This window comes from Biomphalaria glabrata, chromosome 2 (assembly GCF_947242115.1).
Source record: "Biomphalaria glabrata chromosome 2, xgBioGlab47.1, whole genome shotgun sequence".
NCBI lineage: Eukaryota > Metazoa > Mollusca > Gastropoda > Planorbidae > Biomphalaria > Biomphalaria glabrata.
Window position 1 is genome coordinate 12,071,809 of NC_074712.1, and position 14,148 is coordinate 12,085,956.

The 14,148-nt window shown below is 34.0% G+C and overlaps 1 protein-coding gene across 1 annotated transcript; it reads left to right on the forward strand.

Annotated features, from left to right (window-relative positions):
* The first annotated feature begins 6,541 nt into the window (after positions 1-6,541).
* Positions 6,542-12,457, forward strand: LOC129924821 (uncharacterized). Its single transcript, XM_056022111.1, has 3 exons — positions 6,542-6,679; positions 8,070-8,270; positions 11,608-12,457. Exons 1-3 carry the CDS (start codon positions 6,554-6,556, stop codon positions 12,316-12,318), a joined length of 1,038 nt encoding a protein of 345 aa, XP_055878086.1. The 5' UTR covers positions 6,542-6,553; the 3' UTR covers positions 12,319-12,457.
* Positions 12,458-14,148: the final 1,691 nt, after the last annotated feature.

The window sequence follows — 14,148 nt, forward strand, 5'->3', positions numbered from 1 at the left end:
ACCTCTATTTAAAAAAGGAGAAAAATCTGACCCAGGGAACTACAGAACAGTATCACTTACCAGCATCACATGTAAAATCCTAGAACACATAATATGTAGCAATATCATAAACCACTTAGACAAACATAATGTCCTCACACCATACCAACATGACTTTAGGAAATATAGATCATGTGAAACACAACTAATAGGACTAATTGATGATTTTTCAAAAGGTTTAGATAATAGTGAACAAATAGATGCTATCTTACTAGATTTTTCTAAGGCTTTTGACAAAGTTCACCACCATAGTTTGCTTAAAAAATTAAAATATTTCGGCATTAATGGTCCACTGCATCAGTGGATTAAAGACTTTATGATAGGGAGAGAACAAACTGTAATAATAAATGGCTCTAAATCAACACCGATAACAGTAAACTCAGGTGTACCTCAAGGTACAGTCTTGGGTCCACTACTATTTTTAATTTACATAAATGATTTACCAAATTGCATTAGTTCAGGAACAAAAGTCAGATTATTTGCAGACGATTGCATAATATATAGAACAATAAAAACAACACAAGACACAGATATTTTACAAAGAGAATTAGATGAATTACAGAAATGGGAATCAAATTGGAGCATGTCTTTCCACCCAGAAAAATGTCAGTTGTTAAGAGTAACAAAAAAACTAAAACAAATTAATTCCACTTATCTTATTCATGGCAAACCAGTATCACAGACTAAAAACGCAAAATACCTAGGTGTTATAATAAATGAAAAACTATCATGGAATCCACATATTGATGAAACTACAAAAAAATCAAACAAAGCATTAGGATTTATTAAAAGAAATTTCTATAAATCAAATAAGAACATAAAACTAAAATGTTACTTAACCTTGGTTAGGCCAATAATAGAATATGCATCCTCCGTTTGGGACCCCTCAACTCAAGAAAACATTAAGAAACTGGAACAGACACAAAATAGAGCAGTGAGATTCATAACAAACGAATATTCACATTTGACTAGAGTAACACCTTTAGTAAAATCACTAAATTTAAAAAGCCTTCAGGACAGAAGGCTCAAAAGTAAAGTAGCAATCATACATAAAACACTGAACCAAAATCTTCAAATACAAAAACAAAATTTAATAAAATACTCTGAAAGACACAAAGATAAAGGCACATTCCTCGTCCCATATGCTAGGACAAATTTGTACAAATACTCCTTCTTCCCTAGTGCTATTAGAGCATGGAATGGGTTGCCTGAGCTAGCCAGGAAAACCAGTGACTTGGCAGAATTTAAGTCATTGGTTAATATGCATGACTAAATGCATGACGCGTAGGACGTAATCATCTTCTTTTTTGAAGTAACGTCTGTATTATATAAGATAAGATAAGATAAGATAGACTAAAGAAGCTTTGTAAACAGAAGGAAAACCTATATAGAAAATTTAAAGAAACTAATGCAGAAAGAGTTTACAAAAAGTATATAAAAATTAAACACTTAACCCAAAAAGTAAGCAGACAGCTGCAGAGTGAATACATAAACAATGTAATATCTAAAGATAACAACAAAAACCTATGGTCATACATTAAGTCTAAGAAAATGGAAACAACAGGCGTAGCGTCATTAAAAGATGAACATAACATAATACATAATGATAATGAAACTAAAGCAAACATTCTAAACAAATACTTTGCATCAGCATTCTCAGCCCCAGGAGACAAAGACATATTACTGAATTTAAACCAAGTAGACAACATAGAAGATATAGTAGTACAAGAAAATGGAATTCAAAAACTATTAGCCAACACCAAACCAAATAAAGCGTCTGGACCTGATGGTATTCCAGCTAGATTACTCAAAGAACTAAGTAATGAGCAAGCCCCAGTGTTCAAAATACTCTTTCAGGCTTCACTTAACCAGGGCAGAGTACCACTTAGACAAACATAATGTCCTCACACCATACCAACATGGCTTTAGGAAATATAGATCATGTGAAACACAACTAATAGGACTAATTGATGATTTTTCAAAAGGTTTAGATAATAGTGAACAAATAGATGCTATCTTACTAAATTTTTCTAAGGCTTTTGACAAAGTTCACCACCATAGTTTGCTTAAAAATTAAAATATTTCGGCATTAATGGTCCACTGCATCAGTGGATTAAAGACTTTCTGATAGGGAGAGAACAAACTGTAATAATAAATGGCTCTAAATCAACACAGATAACAATAAACTCAGGTGTACCTCAAGGAACAGTCTTGGGTCCACTACTATTTTTAATTTACATAAATGATTTACCAAATTGCATTACTTCAGGAACAAAAGTCAGATTATTTGCAGACGAATGCATAATATATAGAACAATAAAAACAACACAGGACACAGATATTTTACAAAGAGAATTAGATGAATTACAGAAATGGGAATCAAATTGGAGCACGTCTTTCCACCTAGAAAAATGTCAGTTGTTAAGAGTAACAAAAAAACTAAAACAAATTAATTCCACTTATCTTATTCATGGCAAACCAGTAACACAGACTAAAAACGCAAAATACCTAGGTGTTATAATAAATGAAAAACTGTCATGGAATCCACATATTGATGAAACTACAAAAAAATCAAACAAAGCATTAGGATTTATTAAAAGAAATTTCTATAAATCAAATAAGAACATAAAACTAAAATGTTATTTAACCTTGGTTAGGCCAATAATAGAATATGCATCCTCTGTTTGGGACCCCTCAACTCTAGAAAACATTAAGAAACTAGAACAGACACAAAATAGAGCAGTGCGATTCATAACAAACAAATATTCACATTTGACTAGAGTAACACCTTTAGTAAAATCACAAAATTTAGAAAGCCTTCAGGACAGAAGGCTCAAAAGTAAAGTAGCAATAATACATAAAACACTGAACCATAATCTTCAAATACAAAAACAAAATTTAATAAAATACTCTGAAAGACACAAAGATAAAGGCACATTCCTCGTCCCATATGCTAGGACAAATTTGTACAAATACTCCTTCTTCCCTAGTGCTATTAGAGCATGGAATGGGTTGCCTGAGCTAGCCAGGAAAACCAGTGACTTGGCAGAGTTTGTCATTGGTTAATATGCATGACTAAATGCATGACGCGTAGGACGTAATCATCTTCTTTTTTGAAGTAACGTCTGTATTATAGAAGATAAGATAAGATAAGACAGACAGACATAGTGAGATAAAGTATACTAACCTTTTACAAGACAGACAGACATAGTGAGATAAAGTATACTAACCTTTTACAAGACAGACAGACACAGTGAGATTAAGTATACTAACCTTTTACAAGACAGACAAACATAGTGAGATAACGTATACTAACCTTTTACAAGACAGACAGACACAGTGAGATAAAGTATACTAACCTTTTACAAGACAGACAGACATAGTGAGATAAAGTATACTAACCTTTTACAAAACAGACAGACATAGTGAGATAAAGTATACTAACCTTTTACAAGACAGACACAGTGAGTTGACATAAGCTTGGAAATAAGGAAATCTTTAAAATAAATACTTAAAGTAACTTTCAAGTTAAAACAAGAATAACATTTAAAATATACTCTAAAAAACAAAGCTTATACAAATAGTAATTGTATCCATTGGTTTAGACCAGTGATGCCCAACCTTACTTGTCCGGCGGGCCATTTTCATTTCCAACCCTAGTGTCGCGGGCCACGAAAAGATACAAAAACGAAATGAAATTAGTCTGAAACTATTTGATTAGTAATAGAAACCACTTGATCTAGTACCCGTAGTTTAACAATCTTTCATTCGCGGCTCAAATCAAGAATGTCGCCATATTTACTTGGATGGCTGCCCGGACGTGAGGTTTGCGCGCTGGACTGTCGTTCGGACTTATCGATGGTCGAGGCTTCAAATCCTGCCCGCTCCCATCCCCCGTCGTCCTGTGGGAGGTTTGGACTAGGAAGTAAACTATCTTCAACTCTGAAGGAACATCCGAAACATGTAAAACATTTTACAAGCATTTGTTTCATAATGCCGTTTATATGTTGTTGTATTTTTAAGCAGCCACACTTTTCTAATGAAACAAATATGTTGGCCTTCTATCATGTTCCACAAATAAGTAAATATCCGTTCACTTTTCCTGGTAGATTGTCCATTCAGAGTCCCAAGTCATAAACACCCAAATGTTACATTTCATGGTAGGCCTACCTAGCCATTAGAGAGGGGGCCATAACGTAGGTAAAGATACATTTGTCATCCTTTTTTTATTTCGAGGGTTGTCTTCTAGACTTTGTGCTAACGTTTCGGCGGGCCGGATGGAAAAACTTCGCGGGCCGGATCTGGCCGGCGGGCCGTATTTTGGGCATCACTGGTTTAGACGATAACATGTTCTTAAATTGGTAATAGATCTAGACTATTCTAGACAAACAACGATATACGACTTACTTACTTAGACATAGGTCCTCTCGCGCCGTTCGGCGTATTTGGCCGCAAGCTGTCTCCACAAAGATCCGTTACAGACAATGTCTGAAGCCTCCTTCCACCTGGTGTCCACTGTTCTGAGGTCCTTCATGAAGCTGTGGCGCCAAGTTAGACGTTGACGTCCCTGATTGCGCTTTCCTCGTATTGGCCTCCATGTCATGTCATCGCAACTCTTGGTATTCATAGTTCATTTTGTCGTAGAACTTGTCCCGTAGACCTCATGCGCTGCTCTGTCACAACCTCAAAACGTGTTCGACTCCCAGTTCGTCATAGGATTTCCTTATTTCCTTAAAAAATCTGTGCGACTAATTTTTTATTTTTTTTTACAAATTGTGTTTGTTTAAAGCTACCTCATGCTTTTAGCTTTCTCACTACGTTATTGTCCTATCACTTGTCTGGACCAGTTGGGGAAATGGCTCGGGAAAGGGGGGTGGGAGGTAGGAGAAAAACGAATATGATTTTGCCGTAACTGAATTTTAAAAGCGTTGAAAAAAAAAAGTGGGGGAATGACCTGAATTCGAACCCGGGGCACACGCCACTTCCGGCAGATGTGCAAACAACTCTGCTAGTGAGTTCATATGACTAGATAAGATTAGATAGTTATATATAATTTATTACAATTTAGAGAGTCTACCTAAAAAAAGGACTAACTTAGCTAATACTTCACTTCAGTCAAGAATTATTAATCTCCCTTGTTTGAGATACCAAACAAAATAATAAATTACCAATAATTAACTAATTGTTTTTTTTTAATTGATTCTTGAGTTGTCAGGTAAAAGAAATAATTGTCAGAAATTTCAGCTTGGTACGAGATTTGGTATCGTAGAAATAACGTGTGCAAACTTTTTACTATACAGAGTGTTGAGTGAATTGATATAAGCTTTGTAAACAAAAAACACAGTTTACATATTGCATTAGTTTCTTATATTTAAAAAAGTCTATAACTAAACTTTTTTTGTAATTCACAAATGCTGCCTTAAAGAAGCACTGATTGGCCAGATAGTCGTATATTATACAGATGCCTAGCCTTCTATTTTATTACAGGATCGCTTTCCGCTTCTCCTGATTGAGCACGGCTGTGATAAACATCCCGTCATGCCATCCAAGTTTCCAGATTTGCAAAAGTCAATAGAGCTGAATTTCTTCCCAGAGTCAATCATGATTGAGAGTAAAAAAGAGCATGAATATAAAATCAATCAATCGGAATGTTTGGAAACTGAATGGTATGCTCCTGATGTAAGTAATAATAAGAAAAAGTGAATGGTATGCTCCTGATGTAAGTAATAATAAGAAAAAGTGAATGGTATGCTCCTGATGTAAGTAATAATAAGAAAAACTGAATGGTATGCTCCTGATGCAAGTAGTAATAATGTAATTTAATGGATTTTGTTAGTATTAAGTAGTGATGGGCAAAAGTTAACTACAAACTTTATAAATTAAAGGCCAAAGTCTAGTTAGAAAAAAATTCAGTTAAAATCTTAGTTTAATTATTATTTTTTAGTTATAAAGTAAAAAGACTAATTAAAATTTGTAATACTTTTCAACATGTGATAGCGATCGAAACTCACTTCCCTTTCTTCTGGTCATGTGATATCAACAACAATGATTATTAAAAAAATGATGCAGTAAACAACTATTTCGTCAGTCTGCATTTAATGAGGGTAAAGTAGAAATTATGGGAGTCAATATCTGCACTTGAAAGTAGCAGTATTATGAAATGTTGTTGGAAAAGCCCGCAGAGTCAATTGAGCGCAGGGCTCTCTGAGGGACATATGGAGTAATCAGTTCGCTAAGGTACAAGGGCATCTCATTGTTATATATACACTGGTGAGAAAGTGTGGCCACCTTGTAATCGATTCTCGCTTTTACGGGAAGCCAATGGAGCGTGCGCAAGAGCGTAGTAGCATAATCTCGTCTTGTTTTTCTAAGGACTATTCGTGCAGCATTGTTATGAATACGTTGCAGCTTGGCTGTTTTGTCATCGGGTATACCTGCTAGCACAGCGTTACAGTAGTCAAGGCGGGAGAGTATGAATGCCGCAGCTAATGTTTTTTTTAATCCGTTGTTAAATATGGTCGGATCTGGCCTAATCTGCGCAGCTGCAGATAAAGACCCTTGCAGAGCTGACTTATGTGTGAGTCGAAAGATAGTGTTGAGTCGAAGAAAACTTCAAGATTCCGCACTACATGGACATAAGGTGAAGCCGAAATGTATAATAGATTCTAATCTCTAGACTTATTAATGAGATATAGGTCTAAATTTAAAGTTAGGCCTATATAGATCTAAAAGCATTAGGATAACCAACTTTAGAAAAATCCACATTGCACCCTCTCTGACCAAAAAGTAAATAGTGTCAGACTAATTTTAACAACCTGGTCAGGTAGAAATACACATGTAGGCCTAGTGTTCTATACGTGTGTAGTCGATGATATTACAAAACTACGCTGCGTTTTTTATCACTGCGCGTTATGCAATAGTGTTTGCTTATTGTCGACAAGAAAATAACAGACTGGCATAGTTAGTCAAACATGTAAGTAGATCTATCTTTAAAGTAAAATAGTTACACACCCTACCTGCCCAATAAGTAAATAGACTGTGTGTCCGACTGATTTTAAAGACCTGGTCAGATAGACTAGACATATGTAGGCCTAGAAGTGTACTGTAGTGTGCAGTCCATAATGAAAAGACAACTCCGCATTTTTCTTTCCTTGCGCGTTTAATTATGTATTAGTTGTATGGTCAGTGGTAAGACCAAAAAATAACACATTGGCGTGGTCAGTCAAGCATGCACTTTACACTAAAATAGTTATACAGGTCAAATGTTTAATAAACATCCAACAATTTCGTTTCTATTTCTTTTGGTTACTAGAAATGTAAAATTCTAAATCAGTTATTTAATGAGATTTTAAACTTTAGTGGTATCAGTAAGATTTTCCGTTATATAGGCCCTAATAAGTTAATAAAGGTTTTAGTTTAAGTCAAAAATACAAGCACACATATTTATTTGGAATCTTTTTTTTTTTCAAATCTTACTGTGCATTTACGTTTATGTAAGAAACATCTTCCTTATTACTGATTTTATTATGGATAAATATTTCTACAATGTTAAAAGAATAAGATCGAACCGTAGGCATAGTCAGATGATTATAGCTTGGTCTATATCAACCCTCCCTACCCCCCAGCCAAAAAAAAGTTATGAAAGAGTTTGTATTAGTTTAGTTTAGTTTAACTATAATTTAAAATTCATGATCAACTAAGAGTTTAATTAGATCGCAAGGTCTGACAAGGAGAAACATTTTTTTTTACTATTTTAGTTGAAACTTAGTTTTAATTTATCTTTTTAATTTTAGTTTAGTTTCCATCACTGGTATTAAGATATTTAAACAATTTTCTGACTATGACCAATTCTTGAAGAATTTAGCCGATTCTTTCATGCCATTTTGAGTACTATTCAGTCATATCACGAAAAGTCCAGCCAGCTCTCAAATTGTCTGGTCAATATGAAGTGATATTGTCAAACTCTCTGCTTTTGGTTCTAACAATTATAAGATGTAATATTTAAAAAAAGCAACACTTTTTTTTCCCAGGGCAGCTGCTTACCAATCTACTGTACTGAAGGTAAACATTTAAGGGATGATGAGTGTGTGGAAATCATCAAGGATGTTGTCGGTATCGAATACAATCTAAATATGATGTTTGTCCTTGACAATGAAGACCACTACAAGACCTGGTTAAAATTTCAGACGAATTTCTCTCATGCTCTATTGATTGAACTATTTACATTGCATGTAAGAAATTGTGTTTACAAGAAGAGCAGGTCTAGGTGTTACACTTATACACTTCTGTTGTTTTCATATCCAACATTAGATATTTTAATTCCAAAAATACAACTTTAATTATTTGGTGTCTCGGGTGATATAATACAAAAGGAAGTGTTCGTAAATTTTTTTTTTTAATTTATATGATTTGCGCATTTACATTCTTATCAAATTTTCTAAGCTCTTTTTATATAGCCAAAACTAAATCTCTAATAGATACAGTCACTAATTCATTCATTCATTCATAATTTATCACTAAGTCTTCAAATTTGAGATGGACAGAAAAATTAGGAAAATTTCGACTTGTTATTACATATCTCTTGTCTAGAACTATTAAGCAACTTTCATGATCGAAACTACTGTGGTTAATTTTCTCCCAAATTATTTTTATAAGCAGCTTTTCAACCGACATACAAACGTATGAAAGAAAATAATGTGCACTTTTTTTCCCACTCCAACTTTAAATTCTACACATTTTTTTAACCATGTAGACATAAAATACAATAAATATTAAAAGATATGAAATCGATTTATTCATTAAATTTACTCTGATTTTTTGGCCGATTTGGGATCGATTTATTCTTTGAGCTTACCTGATTGTTGGCAGATGGGGTATTAATTTAATCTTTGAGCTTATCTGATTTTTTCTGACTATCTGAATGTTGGTAGATGTGTTCACTTTTTTTGCGAAAGATAAGCCCCTGTCTTCTAATTTCAATGTGGGGCGTTTGTCTTCCTATCAGTCATAGACATCGGCTGGGGCCATACTGTAAAAGTAGCAGTAGTTAGTGTTTGAGATCTAGCAGACGAAACAAATACAGAAGCTGGATTTCTACTAGAGGTAGTGTTATACTACCTGGGATACATTTCTATTGCTAAAAATACAAGAAGGCTTAGGTCTCCTCTAATTACCTGGCAAGAAACTCTGCTGAGCGCCCATATAAGTAAAAAAAAAAGCAAAGTTTCTCTTTCAGACCTTGCGATGTAAGGGGCAGATGATGTAAAGGTCAGCTGTTTCAGCGTCCCAGGGTTAACGAGGGTGTCATATGGCCAGTACGACTACCATCTGCCTTTACTTTTCCCCAACTAATGTAGGTACCTATTATAATTGGGTAGAGTCAGAGGCGCTCTAAATATCCCAGTCTTCATCAGGATTTACATACGGGACTACAGGCACCGCGCCTTCCTTTTACAAGTAAAGTAACATTATAAAGGGGCGAAACGGGTGAGAGAAATCGGCCTTGGCATTACCGTACAATCCGGCCCGCAAATATTCAACATATTGTTATGACATTGGGTTGAAAGAAAACAAAAAAATAAATAAATAAAAAGCTCGCTGATTCCCCTATCACTCTGATGGCAGGTAAGGCTAAAACCTTTCGTGATGTTACGTACCCTCTTATAAGAGAATATTAGTCAATCTTACAACTTCTGCCACTCAATGACGAATTGACTGCCGGCCCTTATGGCATTCGCACATATGAGCAGTCCGCCCCTGAATATCTCGAAGCTTTGTACTCTCTTGTAAGATGTGCAGAGATACCATCTGAAACAAGAGAGGGTCATGTAGAAGATAGAGGCTGCTTATAGAATTAGTAAGAATTTCAGCGCTGCCTGGGATGAATACGTGTTTTAAAGAGAACTTAAGTCCCCTTTCGAAGTGTTATAATGCTATGCCCACGATATCAAGTCTGTGGCATTGTACGCCTTGAGAGACGATATTTTCCCTTTGAAACTTCTTGTGTGACTAAAGAGGCCAATCCTTGATCCTGGAGTGACCTCTCTATTGCTGGGGGAACAGTTAAGTGGAGGCGACGTTTGCTAGCAAATTTTGGGTTAAGGTAATACTATTTGAATCACACGATGAGATTTCTATGACGCACAGAAAGAAACTTTAAATGCAGATTTTATCCTACTTTCACACATGGCTTAAAATATAATTTGCTTTTAAATGCTATAGATTTTTATAATACTTCAATTCGTAAATTTGTGGAAACGTCAAAAACCTAGATCCTAGAACCTTAGTGGGTAGACAATGGGCTCAAAATCGGCTCTAACGATTTTCCTTGCAATTTGACAGTTGCTAGGAAAAAAACAATACTAGCTCGTTGGCTTCTACTTTGACCGTCATAATTTTTTTCAAAATAAAAAATAAATAATTAAATTTGCCTGGAGAACGAGAAAATATTTATCTTGAACATATTAAACGCCTTCGGTATTTTCATAGTCCTTGAAGAGTGTAATAAATAAATGTTCAGGAAAATTTTGCGCATCGTCTTCTAAGTCAAGACCATAGACTTAACTCTTTCTCTTCGTAATTTTTTACCACATTCTGGTGGAATCAACGTTGGTATCGTCAGTTAGGAGAGAAAGAGCTAAATATATTATATCTAGACTGGAAACCGGAAACAAATTCTTATCCGCGATAGATCGATCCACAGACCTATATATATATATATATTTTTATGTACGTAACTCTTTTTCAAGCTCTAAGGGAAGGCGCCCCAATCAATCTTTCCTGTCTTAGAAAAGTAATGTTTTCAAAGATTAGAAATAATGAAAAATCATTTCTCAGATTTTATTTAGAATGGCCAATTAATCACAGAACTATATATACACGCTTATATCTGAAACAAAGCCATTTTCTGTTAGTTTCGAATGAGTTAATGTTTCGAAAATCCTAAATCAAAATAATTCATGTCTTTTCATTTTAATCATCTTATGTACATTTAAATAGATTGATTACCTGATCTTTCTAGATTATGTATCTGAAAATTGCAAAATAATAATTATGAGACGAGAGTATTATTTTTGATTGTCAATACTAGATCTAGATCTAAAAATTAAATTATATGTTACATAGGTTAGGGTTGAAAAAAAGATTCCTAATCTTTTAACTACTTTACTAAACAACGCCTTGTTTCAACATTTAAAAAAAAATACAAATTTTTGCAGTTTTAAACGATCTCCATGACCAGCCTGGATACAATGAATATAAGTTTATGGTCTAGATCTAAAGGCTTTCCACTGGAATATTAAAAGTCTAGTAGATCTATACATTAGCTTTACATTCGCTTAAACAGGATTCTTTTTTAGTGACAAAGGGAGCGGACTGGAGCGTAAAAACTATTATCCATTGTTTTTATCAAATATTCATTAGTTCTAAAAAGAAAGTTAAAATTATATTAAGAGGTCATATCTTTTTACAAAAAAAAAAGTAAATTATTTTCATAAAATGTTGTTCGTTTCCAGCGTTAAAATGGTTTAGAAAGACATTAAATAATTCAATATTTTGTTTCTATCACAGATAGAAGTTCAACTTCAACTACTTGATTGCGAATATAACCTTCCCATTGTGCTCAAAGAAGGTAATGATCCTTGCAGGTTGGAGAATGTAAAGGGAAATAAATCACAAGTCATATTTATCATTCAAGGAACTGTTATGGCCCCTGTATCTATGTCAAGAACACAATTCGAACAAAAGTTGACTAAAAATCTAATGAGACATTTTTTTCGTATGAATCTGTCACCGACAGAATTTGTTCAACTTGAGCCAATCGTCATTCTAAGAGAGTCCGTTCTCGGTAAGCTGTACTTGCAAGTACTGTGTGACTTGAACCAAGAAACTAATTCTGTCTTCTATTACTATCACAACAATACACAAGAAATCCAGAAAGAAGTGTCGACTTATCCAAATGAGCGAGAAGATGTTTTATTTCATATGATAGTTGGGACCTATCATTTGCTTAAAAGATACACTAGACCATATGAAAGAAACAGTCTACATGTTAGCCAGATACTTTTATGTAAGTTTTTGAGTTTCAACCAATCAGATTACCTGATGACCATTAATGATTCAGTTATACCACCGGAAGTGAGAATCAAAATAAGTCTCAATGTGACTGAAGTACACATCACAGACAACAAGGAGCTTATCATGGTTGATATCAATAAGAACGGACGACTGGAAGTCTGTACAGACTTACTGGACATGAAATTAAAGGGACATAACAATTAAAGATCATGAAAAGTGAAAAAAAAAATACTAATTCAAATATTAGAAATGAAATTATTTGGAGAAGTTTAATAACTTTTTTTATAATTCATCAAATATTCAATGTAATGTAATATAACTTATATTATAGTAGGTGAAACCAATAAAAAGAAAGGTAGTAACATTATAGGAGATAAAAATCTGAATAAATTATTCTTCTCATCTCGACATTGTGTATTCTAAATATTTTATGTTGACATTTTATGCATTTTTTCTATTAAGAAAAAAAAAATATATTTATAGCTTGAAACAAAATTTTCCCTATTGTTTTTCGCCTGCTTCTAAAACAAATGCCCATTACAACATGGAAATTTAAAAAACAATGCATGTAATTTATATCGCCTGATGACAGCAGACTATTAAAATAATTATACCTTTGTTTATAGTATCATAGACTAAAGTGGTTGGGCACTGAAGATTTCTAGGGCAGAAATGTCTGATATCAGCAGGATAGGTACCTGCCCTCTATGGAGGAGTCTGCCCAGCCCTCCCATAGACTTTACATTAGCAGGACTGGAGGGGGGCACAAAGAAATACAACCCACCGGACATTCTGAAAAAGATGGCATTGAACACATTTAAATCGTTCCCATCCGATGCCATCTACTGCTACACAGATGTTTCAATTTTTCTTTGAGAAGTGTTGACCTCAAGTAATTCTTTATTAGTTTGAGGCGCGAGAAGCTTCTTTCACCAGATTATACAATTACGGCTAATGCATAATGCCATTTTATTTATTTCGCGTAGGATTGGATGAGTTAAACAAGAAAAATGAGATGAATGGTATAAACGAGATAAATGAATTAAACAAGATAAATGAGATGAATGATATTAACAAGATAAATAACAAGTAGTCAATTCACTGGTTATAACCATTCTATAACTTATAACAGATTTCCCGCGGCCTCCTGTCGATTTAACAGGAGGTCCTGGAAATCTTCTGAATTTTCAAAATATACGAAAAAGTCATGGAAATATCAGGAAATAATTAAAATTGTGACTACGTGTTCTCCCCCACCCCCTCTTGTTTTCTCGTGAACTATCCACAAAGTGATCTTTCCTTTACTCCTTACTACTCGTTTAAATTGTTGAAGGAAGAAGAGAATTATATAGATATAGATTGTTGGCGAGCTCTTAAAGAAGCCACATTTAGCGGTGTATTAAAAGCCTAGGGTGGCTGTAAAAAAAAGGTGCAACATTAACTCTTTCTCTCCGTAATTATTTCCCATGTTGCTATGGAATTATTATTTTGTTTATTTGTTTCACTACCCTGTTATGATTTAACTTCAATAACATTTTTTTAAAAATGTAATCAGGAAATGTTATATTAGTTATAGAATTATAGAAGAATGCATGCTTTTTTTTTGTAATTGAAGTTTATAAAACAAAAAAAGTAATTTAATTAATGGGGTCAAATCAAAGTTGGTATCGTTAGTTAGGAAAAAAACAGTTTAAAAAATAGTTAAGTTTAACTTTCAGACCTCTAGCAAGATATTCTTAATACCTCATTGGAAATGAGTGAGACGAGCTAATTTCAACCGGATGTCAACAATTTATCTATCTTGACTTACCACGTGATTTATCACATGTTTTTCATCCCAATCCCTATTTCCGGCCAAGCGCCATATAAGACTCAAACCTCTAGAATTGCGAGCAGTTGTTACATTTTATTTAGAATGTTGAAGGACTTTTCTTTACAGATTCCATTCATTGCACTCCCTAACTCTTGTTCTTTTTACTTGGACCTTGCTGTAAGATTATGTTCACTACTGGATTTAATTTATCATATTTGTAT